Source organism: Podarcis erhardii (assembly GCF_964252035.2).
Source record: "Podarcis erhardii genome assembly, chromosome: 6".
Lineage (NCBI taxonomy): Eukaryota > Metazoa > Chordata > Lepidosauria > Squamata > Lacertidae > Podarcis > Podarcis erhardii.
In genome coordinates, this window is record NC_138510.1 from 66421568 (window position 1) to 66447031 (window position 25464).

General features: G+C 42.6%; 1 protein-coding gene across 3 annotated transcripts; it reads left to right on the plus strand.

The window, feature by feature from the left end:
- The first annotated feature begins 165 nt into the window (after positions 1-165).
- LHX8 (LIM homeobox 8) lies at positions 166-22063 on the plus strand. Of its 3 annotated transcripts, none has more exons than XM_081866555.1 (9): positions 169-488; positions 3346-3450; positions 4002-4169; positions 9939-10060; positions 13816-14036; positions 15600-15703; positions 18936-19031; positions 19573-19756; positions 21180-22063. In XM_081866555.1, the coding sequence occupies exons 1-9, from the start codon at positions 408-410 to the stop codon at positions 21254-21256; spliced, it is 1158 nt and encodes a 385-aa protein (XP_081722681.1). In that variant the 5' UTR covers positions 169-407; the 3' UTR covers positions 21257-22063. The 3 variants fall into 3 exon arrangements, with proteins under 3 accessions (XP_081722683.1, XP_081722681.1, XP_081722682.1); XM_081866556.1 differs by lacking the exon at positions 169-488 and adding an exon at positions 877-1630; XM_081866557.1 differs by lacking the exon at positions 18936-19031 and having other exon boundaries at positions 166-488.
- The last annotated feature ends 3401 nt before the right edge of the window (positions 22064-25464 follow it).

Sequence of the window (25464 nt, forward strand, 5' to 3'; positions counted from 1 at the left end):
GCTCCCTGGAGCGCGCTTGCTTGTAGCGATAAAGATCTGAACATGTACAGAAGGCGGGTTTTACACGAGGAGGTGAGGCTCCAGCAGCCAGCCAAGAGGCTTTTGCGGGAAGAGGTTCCACCCACTTGAAAACAAAACTTTCCCCCCCTCCAGGGTCTGACATCAGTAGAGTCGGGTAGGGAGCTCGGGAAGAGGGAAGCGGAGAAGACGAGGGGGAGGCCATTCGGAGCAAGGACTAGAGGCCGACGAGGAGGGCCGGGCGTTGGCTATCTTTTCCTTGATACTTTTCAAAACTCGCCCAAGTCGCTTTTTCCCCCTTTTTCTTTTTCTCCTGCGCGGAAAAGGAGGGAGTGGGGGCTCCGTCCTTTCTGGAGTTGGTATGTGAGGAGCGCTCGCAGCCCAGTGCCATGTATTGGAAGAGCAACCAGATGTTTGTGTGTAAACTGGACGACAAAGACGTGCCTGCGCTTCGCCTCGCGACGGAAAAGGTGAGCCCGCTGCCTCTTCTTCCCCCTGCGAAGACGAGAGACCCTTTTCCTTAAGCCGATTGCCTCCCTCGCAGTCTGTGTAAAAGTGGAGTGGATCCGAATTTGCCCCCAGAGATACCAGCTGCTATGCCCTTTGCTCCGGAGTAGTTTCATTTCATTGCAACGGGGGGCGAATATTTCGCGTTAAGCGGTTTGCTCATCGCAGCTTAAGACCCGTCCAGGAATTCCGCCCGCCTAAATGTAATTTAAATTACATTTCGTAATTTTATAAAGTATCCCCACCCCCACCCCTCCTCTTCCTTTGAAATGCGCTTTTTCGTGTGGTGGAAGCGATTTCCCCTTCCACTCCTGAAGGCAAATTGGCACGGTTCCACCTAACGTCTGTAAGCGCTTGACACCCTTTACTTGGTGTGTCTGTGTGTGGAAAGCTTCGGGTTTTGTTTTTTTTTTTTTGTTTTTTAACTGTAGATCTAAAATATAAACAAATACCTGAATTTCCAGCTGAAAAGGAAAAAAAAGAAATACAGAAAAGCGCGCGCGAGCACACGAAAACAAGTTTAGTAGGAAACGTCCGCAGGGGAAAGAGAGAAATCGAATATTTGGTGCACGGAGGACTGACACCACTTCCACTTCTTACGAAGGACGCCGCTTCGACTTCATACAACGGAGTAGTCCCTTAAGGCATCGCTGGCTTTTGAGGATTTTTTTTTACCGTGCCCCGATTTCGCTTCGAACTGTCCCTAAAGCAAGCGGGTGACAGACGTCAGGCTTGCATGACCTACTTTTTCTTTTGGTGCCAAAGCCAAACCGTTTAGAATTAAAGAATCTGCATTGAGTTTATCAGAACTGATGAGAACTCGCGGTCGGTCCACCCACCAAGGCATCCATACATCCCTCCGTGTCGGCAGCATAATTTAGAGGGGGTGAACAAATCTTTTCGTTGCTGCTGCTCAGCAGTTGGTAGCCAGGAGTCCTTTGCAAACCAAAAACCTGCCAGCAGACCCGTATCTGCCTCCTGTTCACCCCTCTTTTAAAAGGCAGTTAATTCCAGCGGTTTTGGGTCCCCCCCGTACATCTGTGGCGATCGGCGCGGTCAGAATCCTCCAAACTAGCTCGGCTGCCTTCGATGGGGCTACTCCGGGGTAAGTGATCGCAAGCAGCCTTAAACCAGACTGTGAGCCAAACCCTCAAGGGCCGCCGCATTTCCTAGTCTCTGTTCAAGGAACTCTAAAAATGAATGCAATATACGTATTCACTGGAATCATAAAACCGTAGGGCTGGAAGGGACCCCTGGCCCGGGGGTCATCTAGGCTAACCCCCTCGCAATGCAGGAATCTCAGCTAAAGCACCCATGACAGATGGAAATAGAAGCCTTGCTTGAGCCAAAACGAAAAGACATTTAAACCAGAGCAAATTGTTCACAAGAGGTCGAGTAGAGCCTGTTGGGTTGGGGTTGGGGTTGGCTTTTTAAGGGTTCTGGGGGATAGTGCCCCCCCCTTTTTGCTGTAACCTTCCTGCCTCTTTCCATTGTGCTTTATACTGCTTACCTGCGCATGGGAAATGTCAAATCGTGCGCTGCATCTATAGACGCCGGTGGGGAGCAAGTCCCATGGAAACATGCAGGGTTGGCTTCTGTGTAGGCCCGGGACGGTGGGTGGCGCGCAGCCTCTTCCGTCGCAAAGATCTCGGCAAAGCAAGGAGCCGGTGGACTAGCTGCAACACGGATAAAATTATTACGCGGGGTCAGGAATGTATCCCCGAAACTAGCTCTGCCTCCTTCCACGAGGCTACTCTGGGCAGACCCATTTATACTTCGGATCGGGGCGCTCTAGATCGGGTCGGGCTCCGTTTCGCCCCGGCCCCGGCGCCCAATGGGCAGGGATGATGTAGGAGGGCGCAGTGCCCGCTGCCTCCGCTCCAGATGATCTCTCTCACATTTCCTCTTGGCGATTCAGGTGGATCGGACATGCATCGCCCACATTCACTGGCATCTTAACCGCTGGGATTGCGGGGTAATTAATCCGCATCGAGGTGGCATCCCTTGCCAGGGAGCAAAGCTCCATTGGAAACAGTAATCGGGTTCAGGATTGCATTGCGACTTTGGATGGAGTCGGCTGCTTAGCTAAAGGGGGCTTTGGGCGCGGGCTTGACGGGCCGAGGGTCGCCCTCCGCCGGCTTTGTTCCGCGCGCGAATGGAGGCGAGCGCAGCGCCCTGGCGGAGTTGGCGCGAGCGCCTTTGTCCCTCGCCTCGCCGCGCTCGGCCTCGGCCGCGCCAAACGGCTTCATCAAGCGCGCGCCCTCCCTCCAAATTGGCCAAGGGGGCCATTGTGTTTAATGACCCCCCGAATTAAATTCAGCTGGCTGGTTTCTATTCTCCTCCTTTCTCTTCTGGTGACGTTCCCTTCTTCCTCTTCCCCCCTTTTTTTGTGCCCTCAGCTTAACGAAATAAATAAATCCTCGAGTCTAAGCAGCAGCCCCTCGGCCTGTTGACTTCGGCTCGAGTGCTTAAGTGGCAATTTACACCTCGGAGGCCCCAAGCTGGAAGTGGCAAGGCGGGCTCTAATTGCGGAGGGTATTTGGAGGCCGCGCAAGCTGAGGCATTTTCATTTAAATCGTGCCCGGCACGAGCGCCGGGCGGGCGAGGTCTTGGGCTGCTGCTGGAGGAGCGGCAATTAGTGCTCAAGGGCCCCATTGAAGCGCTTATGCCTCGGGGCCGACTTCGCCCCCTAATTGCCGCCGTTTAGTTTTGGCTGGAGGGGAGGGAAGGATGGTCGGCAGCCCCTCTTTCCTTCTCCTATGACGAGCCTCAGTTTTCGGCGGCCTTCGGCGAGCTTAGCCGTCTGGTCTTTCTTCGCAGTTCCCGAGGCTCATGGCTGAGGAGTGTGGGCGAGTAGCAGTAGCAGCGGCGGCGGCGGCGACCGCGACTGGGAGAAGACGGAAAAGCGCGGGAGAGACGGGGCTGGTAAGTCAGCGAGACGCGGGTGGGATGGAGCGACGAGAAACGGACTTTCCTCCTAGTCCGTGAAGGGAGCTGAAGGAGAGACGGCGTGTGTGAGGCGACAGGGGACTCTTTGTGTGGGGGCAGCGCGAGAAAGGCGGGAACGGGGCATTAGCGGGCGGCCAGGCGGGCGCGTGGCTTCGCAGTCTCTCCCACCTGCCCCGACCCAGTCAGGGCACTCACTGGGTGGCCTTCGGGTCGGACTGGGTTTTCTTCTGAGGGAGATTTGTGAGGGCGAAGGGGCACAAACACGAAGAAGGGAAGGGCGCCAGGGAGAGAATATTCAACCGTAGTAGGAACCGAGGGGGAGTTCCCCTCACTATTATCGGTTATTTTATCAATAGTATTGGCGGGGAACCTGGGCTGAGGCGGCTGGTTTGAGGGAGCAGCTGGATCTAATGATTGGGCGGCGGGGAGAGGACGCTAGTTACCTCGGAGAGGCTCCTGAGGGAAACAGGCCCGTGGGGAGGGGTTGCAGGCCCGTGTGTATTAATCGGCTGGTGTCCGTGTGGCAGGTGAGCCCCGAGGTTGCCGGAGACGAGGATTCGTGCTCGCCGTCCACCCCGCTCTCGCCTTCTTCGTCGTCTCCGCGCTCGCTGAACTCGGGCCCGGGCGGATGCGCGCCCAGCAAGTGCATCTGCAGCAGCTGCGGCCAGGAGATAGTCGACAAGTACCTTCTCAAGGTGAGTTGGAGGGCCTTGCAAGCTTGGGCCTTGGAGCGGGAAATGAATGGGCTTGGAGCTCACAGTGGGGCTTCAAGGAAGGCCATCTGTCCGCCAGGATCCCAGATTTTTTGCTCTCCTGAAAGGATCACTCTGGACCAGGAGAGATTGTGCTTTCCAGCAGGTGATCAATGAAAAGTTACTTAAAAGCACGCTTCTTGGGTCAATAGTACCTTTTGAACGAGTTTGTTTTTTTAAGCTCTTTTGCAGGAAATCACCTCCAAAAAGTACTGCTAGAAAATGCTATGGGCCTTTGCAGAGGTTTCCCACCCTGCTCCTAGAAACAGTAACTTATTTCACTTTACTTGGATATTTGAGAAATCTGAAAGCTAAAATCACTACAGATTTAGGGAGATTTGCTCACTGAATTTGCAACACTATTTCTTTGCAGTCAAAATTGGTTTCCTTGACTACTGGGCTAGTCTTAACCTTTGGTGTTATATTTAGGATCATTTGTTTAGTGCACATATTTGCTACAAAACAGGGCCACTGTTTTGACAAATTCAAACTCAGAATTATGTTGCAGGTTTTAAAAGCTGCCTTACTCAAGTGAAGTTTCCTCTTCGGATTATAAATGTCATATGTGCACTAGATCATGGGTTAGTAGGCACTAATCAAAACTGAAGTCTGGTTTTGTTGTAAAAAGCCAGATAATTTGGATTTCACAATCATCAGACTGTCTTGAGTTTGTCAGTAGATTCCTATAAGAGGCTCCAAATCTGTGCCATGCTGAAACTAGGAAACAGCTTAATTTTTTCCTGCTCACTCCTGAAGTGTCTTAAATACCACTTTACAAACACAATATAATAAATATCTACCTAGGAGCTTACTTCATTGGCTGCAATAGGACTTACTCTCAGGTTAATGTGTGTAGAATTGCAGCATTCAATAGCATCCATACTTTTAAAATCTGAAGTGGAAAGTTGAATATAAACAAATCTGGAAGCATAATGCAGAGTCATTTGTTGTAGAATGCATATATTTTATTCTGATTGGTTCATGAAATGGTGCCTTAGTAAAAGGTCTTCTCCTGGCTGAATATAAAATTTTAATTATTCATCTGCCCTGGCCAGATAACCTAAGGAGGTTATGTGTTCAAAATAGATTGCACTTGCATTATTAGAAATAAATGTGTTCCATTGCTTTAAGCTTGCTGGAGACATAAAAGTAAATTACCAGTTTTCAAAATTTGGATGAAGAAACAAAATTTCTGAAATCCCCAGTGATCATAACCACCAGCTCAGAAAACGAATCTCAATTGGATATGTATTTTCTTGTGGTGTTTTTTTTTTTTTTTTGAGGTGCCAGATATTAAAAGCCAACCTGAAATTACATTTGATATTCTTAATATTTGATTATAATTGGAATATTATATGGATGGGCTTATGGAGGTGCAACTGCTGGCTTCTGTATTTGAAAGGGGATTATTCTGCATCTTTTTCTTTCTTCCTTTTTTGTTTGCCAGAAGTTCTGTGATTGCCTGGCAGCTAATGTAGGGTGAATTTAGGAAGCAGGCATGAAACAAGATTTTAAAAATAATTTTTGGGTTTATCTTGCCAACATGGTACATTTGGGGAATTATTGTGTGTGAGCATTACAGTATATCTGCACACAGAATATGGGAGTGGATATTTGTCATCTGAAGTTTGGTATAACAAAGGCATAGGGAAACTCGGCCTTCCAGATGTTTTGGGACTACAACTCCCATTATCCCTGACCACTATTCCTGTTAGCTAGTTAGCTATAATAATAATTTATTTATACCCCACCCATCTGGCTGGGCTTCCCCAGCCACTCTGGGCAGCTTCCAACAAAATATTAAAATACAGTAATGCATCAAACATTAAAAGCTTCCCTAAACAGATGTCTTCTAAAAGTCTGGTAGTTGTTGTTCTCTTTGACATCTGGTGGGAGGGCGTTCCACAGGGTGGGTGCCACTACCGAGAAGGCCCTCTGCCTGGTTCCCTGTAACTTGGCTTCTCGCAGTGAGGGAATCACCAGAAGGCCCTCAGCTCTGGAGCTCAGTGTCCGGGCAGAACGATGGGGGTAGAGACGCTCCTTCAGATATACTGGACCGAAGTGACAATGACTACTGCTACTACTCTACTACTACATTTGGACCCCACCTTTTCTCCAAGGAGCTCAAGCTCATGTATATATTCTCTCCCCCCCCCCCCTTCGTTCTTTCTCTCACGACAATCCTGTGAGGTAGGTTAGGCTGAGAGTTTGTGATTGGCACAGGGCCACCTAGTGAGCTTCATGACCAAGTGGGGATTCAGATCCTAGTCAAACACTTGAATGAAGAGTGAACCTTTAGCATAAAACAGCTTGAGGTCCCCAAAAATGTTTCCAACTGCTGATTTAAAAGTAACATGATGCAGACTTCAAGGATAAAGTGGTAATACTACATAGGACTATTAATTGTTTATGCTGCAGATCAAACTTGTGATGATTAGGCTGCATCTGGAGTTCTGTGTCCAGTTGTGGGTGCCGCACATCAAGAGGTCCAAGCTGGAGGGTGCTCAGAGGAGAGCAATCCAGATATCAAAGTGGGTCTAGATACCGAATCCTATGAGGAATGGTTGAAAGAGCTGGTTGTGTTTAGCTGCCCTAGAAGAGAGACTGTTAATGGGAGACGTGAGGCTGTTGTGCAAGACGGAGTGAAATTGCAATTGTTCAGCATTAGAAGAAACCTCTCGAGCTGTTCAGCGCTGTAGCATGGTTCCTTGGGAGCTGATGGACTCTCCTTCATTGAAGGCATGGATCCTGCATTGGGAGGTTGGAGCAGATGATTTCGGGGACCCTTGAAGCTCTGTGCTTCTTTGACTTCAGTTGTTATGAACATGTTCCATAGCCCTCCGTACTGCTGCTCCTAGCACTGGTGGTGAAGTCAGAGAGAGAGACTAATGCTTGTTTGTGAATTAGGTAGTTAATCTTTTTCACTGATGTGACTTTGTTTCCAATTCGGGGAAAACAATGTGGCAAATACTCTTGCCCTCTTCCCATTATTGAAGAAACAAACACAGGAGTGTTGCATTGTAGCTTACTGGTAAATTCTTCTAGCGTGGGGAATATGTTTATACAGTTACAGCAAATGCCAACGAAAATCGACAATGGTAAACTCTGCAAGCAGGGTTCAATCACAGTTGGTAGGATTGTTTATGCTGTTTCAAGGCTTAGGCAATGTTGTTTATGTATCTTTTGTGTACATCGTGCTCATTTCAGAAGGTCATGGTAAGTCAGTTACGTGACTGTTATGTGATCAAAGGTAGTTCGAAACTGTATTCAAAACTCCAAACTTTCAGTTACAACACTGCACCTTAAAGAACAGAGAACTTTAAAAATTCATTTTTTAAATCAATACAGTGATGAATTACCATCAAGGACTATTAGTTTTCCTTCAGCATCTGACTTCACTGATTTGATCATCCCTCTAACTTTATCAAACGTTAAATTCTTGCTTCATAGGGTTTTTTTTTAGTAAGGCTGTTGGCTTTTTGAAATGGCGTAGTGGACAACTAAAATATCTATTTAGTGTTCTGTATCTTGGGTTATTACCAAATTGCTAAGTGACAATCAATTGAGCTACAAATATTCTGAAAAACTTTATTCTTGCTATTAAAACTTAGTACAGTGGTTTACCAAGTGGATGGTATCTAAGAGGACGGGACTAAGAGGCGTGGGTTGAGGGTGGGTGCTGGCGGTATGCCACTCCAAAGCCTTTGATTGCTTCTTTACAAAGGCCTGGCTAGAGCACTAGAGCAAAAAACCACCACCTTGGTATTTCATGTTTTATTGCTCTTATCACTTTCAAAGCCAATTCCTTTGGTCACATTTGTTTTTATTTATGATTCTGAATTGTTACAAGGTACCCAATCATTGGTAATAGGTAACTGATTCCCTTACAAATAATTTGCTGTATATCTGTGGTAGGTGAAAGTTTGTGTTTGTTTGGTAAGTAGCTACATATAAATATTTTAGGCTATAGATTTCCTTCACCCTTTTGTTTTTATTAATGATGCAATTAAAAAAAGTTCATGCAATATTGTTTGCTATATATTCTTTAAGTTACAAGATTAGAGTTTATGAATTCATTTTTTATATTTTCAGAATAAATATAAAATTACTACTTTTTTGAGTTTTACTGTGTTATCATCTTTGGTGGGTTGTGCAAACCATTGTTTTGAATAATGCTTTTTATAAGATAGGATATAGAGGGCACTGGGGGTGAGTTGAAGAAGCCAATGGGGCAGTGGTCCCCCAAAAGTATGGGAGCCACTGATCTAGCAGAGGATTAAAACATGTCTGTTCACACAATTCACTCTGGTTGTGTCTATTACCTTGTCAGCACAAGTAATAAATGCAGCTAGGATATAATTTGCTATGTGATCAACTACAACAATTGCACATCGGCTGTTTGGTTTGAGAGCATGGATCATTCATCAGCTCCATCACTTAATGTAGCCAAGCAAGCTAACCTCCACTACGGTTGTGAATGATCCATGGTAAGTTTCATATAAACAAGCAGCTGAATAAGTGTTTCACTTTCTCATGCTTTAAATGGTAAGCTCTGCAGGGCAACTTCACCCCTTAAGTGCAGTTCAAGGTGATATGGTGTCAGCTAAAACTGCCTTTCTGGATTAAACAGCTCCATAGTCATCCGTGCTATGTTGCCCTCTTCCCATAATGTTCTGTTAAAGCTTACACAAACACTTATTCTAAAGGCTAGAATAACTTGAATAACTTGAATATAAACTTGTGTCCAAAGTCTTGACTAGCTTTTGACTTGGGGCATGTTTGTGCTAGCTCATTTTCATGTAATATGTCGTTGAAAATTGCTCAAGTAAAGGCTACACCTTTATATTTTTATTCTGTCACCCTTGTTATAGCCTGACCAGCAGGGGTGGTGTTGGAGGAGGCCTATGGGAGCTTCACCCTCCAGAATACTTGCCCCTTCTCTACCTTTTAGAAGCTTGTTTTATTACTTTGCAGTATATCTGTTTGCCATGTAAGCAAAGGTAAATTACCAGTGAGACTCCAGCCACTTGCAGTCTTAATTCTCCCAGAGGCAAATTAAACCCTGAGAGCAGGAGCGAGAGTTTGTGTGTTTCCTTCTGAAAGGTGCCTTAAAATCACATCTTTACATTTAAATCAAAATTTGTATGTTTGGCCTCTGCCTCAAGTCTTTTATGCCCATGCTGACTTATGAATACTTATTGCTCATTTGCATGAAAATAAATAACCCATTGCTGCTAACTTATTTATTCAGGTGAATTGTGTGAGCAGGACTGGAAAATCAACAGAACCACCCCCTTGAATAAAATTGGGGAATACCAGGAACAAAACAATTCTCCCTTAAGATGCTTTTGTGCTGTTCTGTCCGGTCACTGTAGATGCACAGTCCCTCTGGGGAGAGAAGCTGTTTCTGGATTTCCACAAGTGGCTTTTCTTCCTTGCATTAAACAGAGCTCTGACATGACTCATTTGTGTCAGTAGGGCTTGTAGTGGAGAACTTCTCGATGAATTGTGCCCCTCTTGGGTGTAAAATTATTATTATTATTACTACTACTAGTAGTATTATAAATTCCATTTGTGATTGCTTTTTAGATCTGTGGATTCTCACACTTGAGAGTCCTAAGTATTACTGTGAACATTATTTCTTCAAGCCCTGTTTATATAGTTTGCTTAAATCACTGCTACCGAATGTAAAATTTCTTTCTCCTTTCATAGGTAAATGACTTGTGCTGGCATGTGCGGTGTCTCTCTTGCAGTGTATGTAGGACTTCTTTGGGAAGACACACCAGCTGCTATATCAAAGACAAAGACGTTTTCTGCAAACTAGACTATTTCAGGTATACTATGCTTTATTTACGTATGTGTTTATTGCATGTATGCATCAACTTTCTGTCAAAGCATTCTAGGTGGTTTATAATATGAAACTATGAAATGTAAAACTGTCCCTATTGGAGGGAGTCAGTCAACTGGAGCAGACCTGATGTTGTTTGCCTCCCTCCATCGTTCTTCTTGCCTCTTATAGGGCAGGTGGTATCTTGTAATTACAAAATACTAAGATTATGACAGTAGACCCATGAATTTTTGTGTTTTATGTGCATGGACACATCCTAGTACAAAGAGGGCTTATTTGCACAGCAGTGCTCATAACTGAAACACACTATTGGCTGAGCTGGCAAGAACTGTTGGAAGTTGAGCCCAACGATACCCAAAAAGGACACAGGTTCCCCATCCCTGCTTTAGTGTCATTTGGTAGCCATTATTAGGCTACTTTCTGGGTAGCTGCTCTTGAACCATTCCCTCTCCATCTTGTCATCCTCTTAATTTTTTTTTATTGAAAATGTTTATTTTTAGTTATTTAAAAAATCAGAAAAAATATGGCCCTTCACAAAACAAGCAAAACCTGCATCATTCATGCCAGAAATTGGGAAACCAAATGAATCTTTTTAGGAACAGTTCCCCTACTTAATTTAAGGATTGCATAACTCAAAGTAGGTATACAACAAGCAGACCACAGGCTGGACCATACTCAAAGCTGAGTATTTTCCAGTCCATCTAACAGCAGAATCTTATGCATATCCTATGTATTTTAAATGGAACTCACTTTTAAATGGAACTCAATTAAAGGATTGTAGCCTATTTCTCCCATTGAGCTAACAAAGTGCTTAATGTCACTTGCATATATTCTGACTGAAAGAATTGCTGCAGAATATCTGGTATATATATATATATATATATATATATATGCACGCACCAACGAACAGTGTCATGGGGTGGTCTGGGATAGAGCATGGCTGGAAGAGTGTAGTTATCTGGAATTACTTGCAATCTGATGAAATCAATCTCAATATTATAACTTCAAAAAATGTTTTCGATTAAGCCCTACTGCCATCTTCCTGTTTCCATCTACTCTCGCAAACTGCAATTGTTTCCTCCAGAAGGAAAGTATTTCTGTTGCATGCCAACACTTTGGGGAGTAAACTACTCCCGTTTCTTCTTTGCAGACCAAGATAAAACATGGAAATACTTTGCTGCTAGAGTAAGCTACTGCCATTGAAGGTGTAAGGAGAAACTCACCCTTTGTTATCTAAAGTGCTTGGGGTTTCTGACTGTAATAAAAGTACCTGGCCTTTCATCCTGAATAACACCTAATATGTCTGTTGAAAAGTCAAGAGAAAGAACTTGGAAACAGTTTTTAAAACTGACTATCAGATCCATGAAGTCTACAGATGTGAAACTGAGGTGCTCTTCAGAAATACACCAAGTGCTCACTTGCATTGATTTTTTGACATTGTTTTGTACACTGGTGAGAGTAATAGAATTAATTCTCAACATCTTCCCATTCTCAGCTCATTTGTCCTTCTGTTTCATTGCCAACGATGGAGGGGAATAGTGTCTAAACAGCAGGAAAATATTGTAGTAAAATGGCTCTAGTCAGACTCTTGCCATTATAATGCTTTAGCAACAATTCATTTGGATTACTGCAATGCACTCTACTTGGGGATTCATTTGGTGCAGAATTCTGCTGTCTGCTTTCACAACATTCACCTAACTGTTACCGTATTTTTCACCCTATAGGGCGCACCTAGTTTTTTTTTTGGGGGGGGGACAAAAAAAATTATTTCCCCCCAGGTGCGGGGCTGGGACGGATAGAACAGGCTGCTATCCGCAAGCCTAGTGAGCCCGGCGGGAACTCCCGCGGGCTCCCAAGGCTTGCGGATAGCTTCCTGAAGCCTGGAGAGTGAGAGGGGTCGGTGCACACCGACCCCTCTTGCTCTCTAGGCTTCAGCAAAAGCCTGCATTCGCCCCATAGGACACACACACATTTCCCCTTCATTTTTGGAGGGGAAAAAGTGTGTCCTGTAGGGCGAAAAATACAGTAATTTCCAAATTTCATTTGAGGGCCTTCTCAGTGGTGGTGCCCACCCTGTGGAACGCCTTCCCATCAGATGTCAAGGAAATAAACAACTATCTGACTTTTATCTGAAAGCAGCTCTGTTTAGGGAAGCTTTTAATGTTTGATATTTTATTCTGTTATTAATCTCTTGGGAGCCGCCCAGAGTGGCTGGGGAAATGCAGCAGGATGGGCAGGGTATAAATAATTTATTATTACAGTATTATTATTATTATTTTTATTATTATTTTTATTATTATTACTATTTATTTAGCTTTCACACAACTGGAACTATAGTGGAGTATTGTGTCCTCATTTCCATGTTTTTTTTTATAAACAGATCGTCCCCCTGCCCCCAAAAGCCAATAACGCAGAAATGAGCACAAAGCTTGCACTATTTTCCACCATAGTTCCATAAGTGGCTTATGTGTGAAAATGCAAATATAATATGGAACTTAATAGTCATTAAAATGGAATGAACCCCCATGTGAATGCAGCCTGTATTGCAAACGTCCCGTCCCCCCACTTTTTACCTCTTTAATGCCCTAAATGGCCTAGGCCAGGGGTCGGTTTACCTTGCCTGGGCTGGATCAGTCCTGCAGAGAACCCTCCATGGGCTGGGTTCTCGCCTGCGATTTCTGGCATCTGCGTGTGCGCAGACATGATTTCCAGTGCTGCAGAAGTGAGTCCCCACACCGCGCTGCGCTGGTTTAGCGCAGTGCTCCAGGACTCGCCAAGTGGGCAGCTCAGTTCTGGGGTGGCTCGTGGGCCAGTTAAACAGCCAGTGTGGGCCGCACATTGCCGACCTCTGGCCTAGGCTCTTTGTACCTGAAAGAGCAGCTGTTCTCTGCATATTTCCCTCCATTGCCTGAGCTAAAGAGGGGAAACGCTACTATGGCTTCCCTCTGTTTTTTTCATAGTTGAGTTTGATGGAGCAAAGTAGGTCTTGATGGTTCCACTGACTCTTAGAACTTAGCCCAGAGGCTAAGAATATCACAAGAATATCACATTCTTTTGGTTACTTGTCTAAGCCGACTGCTGAAAAAACTTTCCATGGTGTTGCCCAGCTATATGGACTGTTCCTGCTGAGTTACGATGCACTTATTTTGTAGTTTCATTGCTGCTTTTGTGCTGGGCTTTTTATTGCACAAAGTTGCCCTCCTATTTTTCTTAATGGTAATAAATTATCTCCTGGACACAGAGTGGTAATATATGTATGGAGTAAGGAGGAATATCCTATACCTTTTTTTAAAAAAGCTATAGAATAAAAAGGTGTAGGGTACTGCCTGACTCAACACCTTTCTGTCTTGGATAGCAAGTATTAAACACATTTTTTAAAAAAAGATATCCCTGCTGCATCAAGATATAATCTCGCATAACACCATGTGTATGACATAACAGGGCTCCTGGGCTGACTTGCCTCAAAGCGGTATGACTTGTCCTTATGAGATCTCTTAGGATTCCCACAAGAATACATAAGGGAACGTCATCTCAAAAGTTCAAACATTAATTGCAAAGTCAGGCAATCCTCCTTTTTTTTCTGAAGCAGTTGAGTAGAACTTAAGCAAATCCCAGCTTTCAATGAGACTAGTAGCATTTATGATGAACTTCATAATACCCGTAATGTAGCTTCATAATCTAACTTGAGTGGCAGTTGTATGATGAATGGCTGCTATTTTCTCTTCCCTTCTTTTGTTACAGACGGTATGGAACTCGTTGTTCTCGCTGCGGCAGGCATATCCATTCCACTGACTGGGTCCGAAGAGCTAAGGGAAATGTGTATCACCTGGCATGCTTTGCCTGCTTCTCCTGCAAAAGGCAGCTTTCCACAGGGGAGGAGTTTGCTTTGGTGGAAGAGAAAGTCCTCTGTAGGGTACATTATGACTGCATGTTGGATAATCTGAAACGAGAAGTTGAAAATGGTAACTCCTTCTTGATGTTAGGTCCCTAGGCTGTATTCCTTTTTTTGTTTGTTTGTTTCATGTGGAGGGAAAAACACACACACACACCCCAGTAGGTTCTGGAAACCAGATTAACTTGATCATTTTCTCTGTAACTAATGTATAAATGTAGCATGCATGCAATTGCATGAGGAGTTGGTCACCTGTAGTTTTCAGCCTTGTTCTAAGGAGCATTTTACCTCTCCTCTGCTTTCCTCCAGTGTTTTTAATCTGTGGAATTGGCAAAGTAAAATTCTCCATGCCACACAGGCCACTTCAGATTGCCATAATTGCTTGTAGGTGGATGCTAGTGGTGCTATGTTTGCACTTCATTAAAAAAAGGGGGCGCACCACTGTTGCTCCTGAAGTTTGCAGATTTTTCAAAGCATGGTATCCCAAGTCCATTACAGTGGTACCTCGGGTTACATACGCTTCAGGTTAAATATGCTTCAGGTTACAGACTCCACTAACCCAAAAATATTACCTCGGGTTAAGAACTTTGCTTCAGGATGAGAACAGAAATTGTTCAGTGGCAGCGCGGCAGCAGCAGGAGGCCCCATTAGCTAAAGTGGTGCTTCAGGTTAAGAACAGTTTCAGGTTAAGAACGGACCTCCGGAACGAATTAAGTACGTAACCAGAGGTACCACTGTACATGTTTGTCCTTCCCAAGCAATGTAGTTCCATTTGATCCACAGTTGCGAAGAAGTGGTGTAGTAAACATTTCTCAGTGGGCGGATAGAGTTACACTGTAATTCAAACCCCCTTTGTGACCAGTTTTGGGGGTGGGAGTTGGATTGTCTATATTTTCCCCATACTCTCCTCAGAACCATCCCTCCCACTCAATGTGCTAGTTGGAGGAAGGGGCCAGCAGCAAGATCTCTGTTGGTGGCAGACTGTGGAGAGCTCCATAATGGAGTGTTATGGGGTTGGGGAAGGGCTGGGTTCACCCTGGATCTGCTGGACCCTGAGCCAACTCCACTACCATCACATGATGGCTCAATTGATGCACCAGCTCTGCCATAGCAACTTTCATGCTCCCTCTTCCCATTCCACACCAGCCAGTGTGAATGGCAAGGCTTTGCTGGTGACTCTGCTTCTCCTTTTAAGCTCTACTGCTCCCAACTTGGGATTTGGATTGTAGTCCTTGACAATAACTATAAGGAGCTTGATTTTTTTTTATGTCCATAGCATTTAGCATTCTTTCTCTCTACTCGATTCAGAATAAAACTGGTTTATAATCAAGGCTATGTCATATTCCTGTTTGGTGGTTCATGGATTCTCTTCCTACACCTCCCCCCCCCCCAAATAAAAGTGAAGGCCTGCGCTTGCAGCCAGGACCCTGATCTGAAACATGCTTAAAAAATGGAATACCAAATTTGGTACAAACTCAAGATAATTATGTAGAGTTGCAAAATAATGAAAAATGGATAATTCCATATTCAAGTATATCCTTGATACAGGAAGTCTATTCTAGTGTAATGTCTGTAACTAATGACTGGTGTTGGTACTGTCAAAACTTCGACTTTGTCTTCTTTTTAATTTCAGGTAATGGTATCAGTATGGAAGGTGCCTTGCTAACAGAACAAGACATTAATCACCCAAAACCAGCAAAAAGGGCGCGGACCAGTTTCACAGCAGATCAGCTTCAGGTAGAGCCCTGGCAGGGTACAATGCCTCTAATGAAAGACAGCTGTGGGTTGTTGGTGTGGGGTGGGAGGGGGGAGGATAATGACTTTATGCTCTGCATCACTTAATAATTATATTAAATATAGCTGGTTATGAAGAAATTCTCTCCACTGCAGATATTTCTCCTGGTGTCAAGGGCACAGCATGTTTCTGGAATATTCTTGCAAGTGTTAGATGTTGTTCCATGTGAAATAGTTACTCTTCAGTGTTTCTGTTTCCCAGAAGGCAGCTAGTAATTCTGTAAAGTGGAAATGTAAATGCTGATCTGTTTTGACTACTTGATGAAATTCATTAAACCAGACATTTCCATCACTACACATAATTATAATAGGAGACTAAATAGTTTCAGTTCTGTGTAACATGAAGAGAAGTCCTAGAAAATGTGTAGAATATAACTTTACAGGAAACAGATATTTTCAGTGTCTTGCATTTCACCATAGCTGCCAAACCCAAGTGGCAATCAAAACCATGGCTCTTCAGCACAGGCATCACTGTCATGTTCAGATAAGCAGAGGCTGAAGCTTAGCAATGGTGGGGTCAGTATGAACTTTGCAAAACTGATGTCTTTGTGCTCGGGGGGGGGGGGGATTGCACTGCAACAATGTCAATAGAAAAGGAACCTGTTCACATTCTCCTATGCTACCCCTGAGTTCCGTTAACTACTTTTGTTCTGTGGTAGATAAACTTGCAGTTCCTTATCACAACCACTCTAGCACCTGCCTATTTCCACTTTCTGCTTTATAATTCATTCTTGTTCAGTAGCTTAGTACCTTTGCTGCCATATAAGCATAAATAAATCCTATGCACATTGAATCTTAAGTTGCCCCTTTTAAGGCAAAATGCCAACTTCCACATTGCTTTACAATCTCTTAAAATTAAAAGCAGTCTAATAAAACAGGATTAGGTACATTTCTATTGATAAAAAACAATTAGAAAGCAAAAATTGAACAGAAAAAGGGGGAAATTAATCTAAAGTTTGCTGACATAAAAGTTTTCAGTTCCTATTCAAAATATTTATTTCTGGTGTACTGGTATTTCTGGTATTACTTACATATGTGGGAAATAACCTAGTTTTGGATCCTAACATCCACATTATTATGTGTATATAAAAGTGGCTGTTTAAGTTTTTAGGTGAGAAGCAATGGCCTGTCTGTTCAGAATGTTAAAATTGCCTTCCATATAGTCCTAGACATGTCCACTTAGATGTAAGCCCACTGAGTTCTGTGAGGCTTACTGACATGTAAACAGGCATAAGACTGCAGCCTTAATGTTGCAACAGGTAGTGCAATGGATACACAGGAAGCTCCATATGTACAGCAGAGCTTTTAGCCCTCAAAACAGCTTTTCCTCACCTCTACCAGCATCTGTTAAATAATACCACAGGAGCTTCAGACGCAGTATTTGAAGTTTTGCTCAGGCGATACGACATAGGTTCGCTTCAGCAGATTCAGGAAAGCACTTGCGTGTGCATAAACAGGTGTTTTGATCTGAGCCATAGGACTATTTATGCACTGAGTCTAGTTCAGGGGTCAGCAAACTTTTTCAGCAGGGGGCCGGTCCACTGTTCCTCAGACCTTGTGGGGGGCTGGACTATATTGGGGGGGGGGAGAGAGAATGAATTCCTATGCCCCACAAATAACCCAGAGATGCATTTTAAATAAAAGGACACATTCTACTCATGTAAAAACATGCTGATTCCAGGACCGTCCACGGGCCGGATCTGGCCCCCTGGCCTTAGTTTGCCTACCCATGGTTTAGGTCTTCTACTTTTAAAGTTGTAAACAGCACCTCTTTTTTTCCACATCTAAAAATACCAAATAATATTTAGGTAGCAAACATTTAATTGCCTTAAACACATGTAATACTTTTTAATTTCGAGTTATTATTTGGCAATTTTCTCAAAGGACTGCAGTGGTTAATGGAATTGACAAGAATCTCATTTCCTTGCCCTTTATAGGAGTAGGAATATTTTATGCATGAAAATTCACTCATGTAGCTCTGGGTTCAGCCCATTTTGTTGCATCTAGTGATGTTCATCCCATTGTGCAACAGATTTCTGTTCCTATAACAGGCTTCCCTTTTTTCACTCACCCTGTAGCTCTCTGCACCACCTCAAATATTTGTAGTGTCCCCCAACTCTCTGGAGCAGATTTTGGGACACAGGGAAGGAAAGGAAGGGGAAGTCCAGTTACAATATTGACCATTTGAGTTTATATAAGTCGTAACTTTGGGGTACTGATATCAACAACTGAATATTCAGTTGACTTGTCTACCCAACCATCAGTAACTCCAGTAGTTTACAGCTAGGTGTAGAAGTATCTTGACTCAATTAAACTTCAATTCTTCCACACCAAAATGGCCATGAGGTTTTCATTCAAAAAATGTAAAGTAATGGCCCTTTATCTCTTTTATAATGTTCATCAGAAAAGGCTTATGGCATACTATAGTTTGTCTGTGCGTTCCTGAACTATCAGTGCAGAACTAGAGATCAAATTAACAATAATATACAGTAATCAAAAATCCACTTTCAACTTGAATAAGCTCCTGAAAGAAGTAGGGAAGAGTAAAAGCTAATTTTCAAAAATCATTTCACAGTAGGATTCACACAGTACACTTTTGGGCATGGTAACTTCACCAGGAGGTTACGTTTAACCATGCCCTGTGGTGTATATGTGCTATGAATGTGCCTTAATGCGCCTTGCCTTTGCAAAAATTAGTATTGCAAAAATTAGTATAGCCATTTCTAATTTCTTCCGTGTTCTGTTTCATACTAACATTGTTCATATTTGCAAACATTTTGTAAAGGAGGCCCTGATAGGGCAACAACTAGTTCTTGCCACATGAATTTGCATTTTTGTAATACAAGTGTCACATAAAATCGATATGATCTGATTGAATAATGATGTCGTCGTCACATGAAACCAGCTCTCAGTAACAAATAAGCTGGAATCTTGCTTTGATTTTTTTCTTTCTTTCACGTAATGTTGTATTCTAGTGCTGGAGCTAATCTGGTCATTGGGTTAGCTTAGCCTGCCTTGATGTGGTTTAGAAGTCTTTTATGTGGACAATGCACTCCTCAAAACTGCTGTTGGAGGTTGGAGCTATATGACTGCATCTTGTTACTTATGCAGTCTGGCTAGTACATTAAAAAAAATTACAGTTTAAAAATAAAAAAATACTTCTTGCATTTTCCAGGTAATGCAAGCACAGTTTGCTCAGGACAACAATCCAGATGCACAAACACTCCAAAAACTGGCAGAAAGAACAGGCTTGAGCAGGCGTGTGATACAGGTAACTGTACTGCAGTTACTTCACAAGTACTGTGAGCAGAGCTTCTCAGCAGCATAAAGCTCCAAAGAACAGTTTTTCTATTGATCAGTATTCCTTAGCTAGAGTAGACCTTGTGTGATGTCTTTTACAGTAGTCCTGAAACATTGATTTTGTTTTTTTGTTTTGTTGTTTCTTTAGGAAGAAAATGCACATCTAATGTCTTCCATCACATACTTTCACATTGCTGAAGGAACATAATTTAGGGTTGTCTTGCATGTGCCAGCAGCAATGTGAGTGATTAGTGACCCGTGGTGAACACTGACACCAGGAGCCCATGTTAGAAGCTCCCCCAACTTGTTGGTTGTACTAAAGTTTGATGTATCTTATTTTTAATTTGGGTCTACCTGGCCTCAGTAAAGAGCACACACAGGGAAAAAGTTGCACTGGCATTTATATGGAAGAGGCCCTCAATGGTTTTAAATACTTTGTTTCTTTGATGTAGTTAAATGCCAGATAACGAATACGATGTGCATCTTTTTGTGTCTTTCCATTTTGTGCTTAGGTGTGGTTTCAAAACTGCAGAGCACGCCACAAGAAACACGTTAGCCCCAATCACTCTTCGTCTACTCCTATTACAACAGTCCAGCCTTCCAGGCTTTCTCCACCAATGTTAGAAGAAATGGGCTACTCGGCCTATGTACCCCAGGATGCGACAATGCTAAATGCTCTGCATAATTTCATGGATGGTAGGTACAGTAGCATGCGATAATTACTTCATAGACTTGAGAGAAGAAAATGTGAAATGCACCCTTTCGCTCAGGGTTGGGCACCATGCAACCCACAGGCAGCCAAAAAAAAGACACTCATTCTTGTGTCTGGTATTCTTGGGAAATTCTTGTACTGTTTTTCTGTGTTTGATTGGAATATTTTGTATATTTTATCGTTTATATTGTTTGCCACCTTGTGAGACTTTTTCTAAAAGGCAGGATAGAAATTTGTTAGATGACAAATACATTCTAGCTTTTCAGGTTGTTGTCCCTAGTACTCTGCTGCAGAGAGAGGTTGATAAAAAATATTTTGCTCGGAAAGCAAGCAAAAACTCTCCATATATTCTCTGTGCTCATGATAGCATATAGCCCATAAGTCGGGATGTCAAAGCTGTTGGTTTTGCTTCTGTGTGTGCAGACGTACACCATACCTTTTTTGTTTTGTTTGGCAAGTTCTGGTCCCTAGTTTGGGGAAATAAGTGATAGCCTTGCATAAGCTTAGGCCTTTTGTGTGTTACGGCTTTTTTTTTTTTTTTTTTTTACCATGCCTTTGAAACTGACAATATCTCGGGCTCTTTATTGTAGCAGAGGATCTCTGAATAATGACCCACAGATCTTTCCTCCCCAAATTACATTTTCATGCTCACCTTTTTACATTTAAAAATGTTCACAATTCTTTCTTTTTTAAAAATGCATGTTCTTATGGACTTCTGTACGGGAATGCTGTATTCAAAACTTTATGGGGGAAAAATACTCGTTATATAGCACTTAAAGTTCACCACAATTCTGTTATCCTGCATACACAAAAGGTTTATGTCAAGCTAGAAACTTTTCCTTAAATCGAAAGGAAGAAGGCCTAATTAGACAGAGTTTAAATAGCTTTCATCTTTCAAATAAGGCTTTATTGTAAAGGGCTTCATATTATAATAAAGCAAGCCTCATGACATCTTAAATGCTATGAAATCTTTAGCAAGCCATAAGCTTTAGGGAGCTGCAGATGCATCTGAAAAGTATTGTAGTTCACAATAGCTTGTGCCGTAATGAAATTTGTGGCTCTTTAAGATACCACACAATTTTGTTGTCGTTTTGCTGCAATGGGCCCATTTTATGCATAGTTTTGAACTGTATTCAGTGGGATTAGGCATTTTTGTAATAAGATACCTTCCTCACAAACTGCAAAGTTGTATGTATAAAAGAGTTCATCTGGTAACAGGCACTGCCCAGGGTATAAAGACATGGGGGGGGGCACTGTCATTCTAGAAATGAGCGCTAGTACCAGCTGGTGAAATGGGTGCTGCTTGCTGGTATCCCAGCCATATCAGTGCAGTTGGGTTTGTACTCACAAGTAATATTTTTTTATACTTCTAGTTAGGCTGACCAGCAAATCTTTCTATTTTTGTAGCTCATTCACCTTCTGCTCTTGGACTCCAGCCTTTGCTACCCCATTCAATGACACAACTGCCGATAAGTCACAGTTAACTCATTTATTTCAGGGACATGAGACTAAAGAGGTACCCCTGAGATACCCACTGTACTTGTATTCAGTTTAAACTTTAAATGACATCCAAAGCATTTTGAAGACGATTTTGTTGCCCAGGTATGTAAGTATAGTTGGCCTGCAAGACACTTTTATGGCTTTCTCCATAAATATGTTTACAAGACTTATTAAAGAGAAACACCTTTTTTTGTATTGTCTGGAAGTAGTCCATTCTAGCTATGTGTTTGTTTAATTTATTTCTCATCAAAAGAGCACTTTGCTAAAAGACAGGACTGACAGTTGTGCAAAATGTTTACAATTCTTTGTGAAATTGTAGTTCATCATTAGTTTGTATCTGTAAGTTATTGCTATTAAAGTATTACTTGTATTTGAGTTACATGCAGCCTATACTTTGAAGATTATGTCCATGAGCTGGCAAAAGTTCAGTTGCCAGAATTCTCTAAATGACCTAAATAAAACCTTCTGTTGTAGCATGACTAGCAAACATATTATTGCGTTAATGGTATAATCTTGAGTATTTTACAATGGACAGCCTGATTCTATTAGTTGAACTTGTAAGGAAAGACACAGTAAGTGCTCTAAGTACATAAATATTTAATGAACTGGCAGCCTTCTCTGAACTGGTAGATGTGACATCCGACATGAAGTTACTTAACTATAAATGGTATTGAAATGTCAATGATACCCTTTATAACCTAGAGAACAGCTAACTGTGGCTACTTTAATATGTTTTGTTCATTTCACCCTGTTGGTTTGGATTCTTACAAAATATATTTCATGCTACACAATTTCCACAATGTCTTGTGTACTATGTTAAAAAGGCCAGGGCAGTCTTTAAACAGCCCGAGTGCAAAAGCTTGAACTTTGTTACAGTTTCATGCATATAGGTACATGTACGTACATCCATGTCTTCTTACTGTGAAAGATTAGAGGCTTACATATTTAAATACAACCACCCTGATCTAGTCAAGGGGGAGATATATACACTTGTTTATGTGAACAATGTGACTGAAACTAGTAGCCTCCAATCACTCTTGTCTTGGTGCTGTGTATATTTGCTGTGGCAAATTGTACATTTTTGGTTTTCCAAAACCTAAAGATGACAGGTGGAAGTGTCAGTGCCTGTGGTACATTGAGCCATGTTTGCCAATAGACAAGCTAGATACTACCTAGGGCTTCATTCTTTTAGGACCCTTGGCATCACTGAAGAGGAAAAGCCTCGCTTAAGATGTCTCCTCCTAACCATGCATGAACCATCTAAAACCACTTGTGCTTCTTGCTTCACAATTATGAGGATATCAGTACATTGACAGCTAAGTCTTCCATAAATGAATCATGGAGGAATTCTCTCCCCCCCCCCCCAGCAATTCCTCCTGCCTAAGCACCATATATCTGCTTCAGAAGGTTGAGAACCCTCCATAGCAGATTTACATTTTCAGTGTAAATTTCTATGCATTGCAGTGTTCTATTACTGAACTGTATTTGGACATGGGTCTTTTCCACCATGATTACGAGCATTTGAAATCTGCAGATTTCAAAGTTTGAATTTTGGAGCACTTTTGAAACTGTTCTTACCTTTGTTTTAGTATGTGAAAGTGGGAGAGCACAGCCATATATGTGCTCGTGTCAGTTCTTCAATGACTAGAAGCTGCTGCTGGAAATTGCAGCAAGCCAAAGTGGCTTGCTTTCTTCCCTGCCTCTTGGTGAGGATTCAGCTTCTTGTGCTGGATCAGTGGTAGTGCTAAGGGAAGAATTGCTTCAGCTTCTACAGCAGGAGCTATACTCCATACTACTACAACCTCCTGGAGCACTTTCAAAGCAACCTTCACTGGTGGTAAGTTCTAATATTTAGGACACTCTTTGTGTGCAAATGTTTCAAAGCAAAGGTAGGCCTTGGCTCGAGCAGCTTGCAACATCTGAGCAGTTGGAGCCAACTTCAAGTCATGCAGTAGATGCTTCATTCCTCAGATCGTAACTGTATAATGGCACCCTACATAAAACAGCTGTGCTAAAATTACTTCCAAGGAGAGTAAGTTTCAGTATAAATTTTGTAAGTGTTGCAACTGTGAAGCTTGGACACACACTATTTTTGAGACTTCCTTTGTGTGTATTGGTTGTACTTGTTGAATTTTCACAAATGTTGAATGGCATCCAGTGGTTGTCTGAGCCAAGGGCACCTTGGGCAGACAACCTTCCTCTTTCTGTTCTCTCTCTGAATCTTATGCATCACCAAAAAGCTTATTCAGGATCCTCCCAGCCCTCTGGACAATGTGGGTTGTGTCATACAAGGCTGCAATGGAAGAAGAAAGTCACCTGAAATCTGGCAGAGCAATGGCTTGCCACTTCCCTCTGATGCAACTAGTTGTTGGCCTAAAACCCATCCATGTAAGGTAGCCATCTTGGATTTGACTTCTTCCGGCTTAGTGGTTCTTTAAAACGAAACAAAACTGAGGACATCATGGAGATTGTACTTCTAGGTACTTTGATTCTCCCAGTCCTCAAACACCTTTTTTTAAAAAATGAAAACATATGCAACAATTTTATAAAACGTCTGTACAATTTTTAAGCAATAAAACATGAAAAAAACTTTAAAAACAGTGCAAAGGGTAAATACTGTGATACGTAAATATCTGCATGTATTCTGAAATACATAAGTTTGATGTCTTTCAGCATGATTTCTTTTTTAAGTTTGAGCCCTGTCTAACTGATACTCATGATCCCATAATTGAGTGGAATAAGCAGCCTTTGCATGTAGTTGTCAGAGTACTATCTGACTTTTGAGAGTACAGCTTCAACAGGGCTCATGTGCAGGAACAAAAATGCTGGAAAATGCCTAAATTTATTCCTTAAAAAAAAGAGGAAATGATTAGTTGTTAGAAACATGCGTAACAGGTGTTTTTCAAACTATTAGATGCTATCACACTGCTTTAGCAAGTTTTGTAAGAAAGTATGTATGTAATGGTACCCAGAAACCACCCATTCCTAGAAAATGATTTGCAGTTTTAGTCCAATAGATCTGGTTCTAATAATTACAGATGCTATAATGGCTTGTAAGCAACCTTGCAAGCAAATATTGATTTAGAACCTGGTCTTAAGAGCACATTTCTCTCATTCCGTCCCATGTTTTAGAATTGTTCTGTTGTTGCTGCATACCATTATTTTACCCTGCCTTTCTCTATAGTCGTGCGATGAAGTGTGCATGGGTAACCAACTGAGACTTCAGATTTCACGTAGAGAAGTTAGATTTGGTCTGACTTTCATCATATATTTCCATTCAGAGTTCATTATTCTGGTTCCTGGCCAACCAGCATCAACTAATCCCTCTTGCTGTTACATGTATGTCACACTTGGTCATAATTTAGGCAAACTGAGTAGTCAGGGGAGAAAAAACACAACTTCCCATAGGGTAAATTAGCAATGCTCTCACGCTATGCACCTCCAGATTTGCAAAAGCCGCCAGAATGAAACAATGTGAGCGTGGGAAGTTGGGTTGAGGGAGCTTGTATACATGAACTTCTTGGCAGCTTAAATGACAGGCAGAGCCAAACTCCCTGGTAAAGATGTCTTGGGGGGCTTGAACCAGAGATTAGGAGGAGGGTGGTCCATAGGTTCATCACAACCCTTTTGGTGAAGGCTGACGTAAGGCCCTGAGAGCTGTTGCAGTAGGTTCTTTTACCCACCTCTCTTGCAATCTGTACTACTAATATCAAATTGAACACAGAGTTTGATCTAGCAAAGTTGTCACGTTAGCGCAAGGACTTGTGCCCCACAATCTGTTCTGGGTTCTCCCCTCCCTTACTCTGTAGCAGATCATTAGGGGGATAAACAAGGAAAGGAGTTGGAAGAAGTCCTGTTCAGATGGAAGTCCTTGTGCTAATGGGATGTCTTAGCTGGATACAACCATTTATCGGCCTGTAGGCCTAGCCCTTCCCAAATATCCCCTGCCTTGTATTTTTTTAAAAAATAAAATAATACACCAATAGTCATTCCATGCCTTACCAAAAAGCAAACATTCTTAAAAGTTGCAAAAGTACTTTAGAGCTTGTGGGGAAAGTATAGTTTGGCGCAAACCAAAAAGCATCCTTTTGCAGGCTTGCTTTCCTCCATGTGAAGCAGAGACATGCAAGAATCCTGCAAAGCTAGTGTTTCCAGCTAGCTTTAGAGCACAAGAAAGGTTTACAGAGTACAG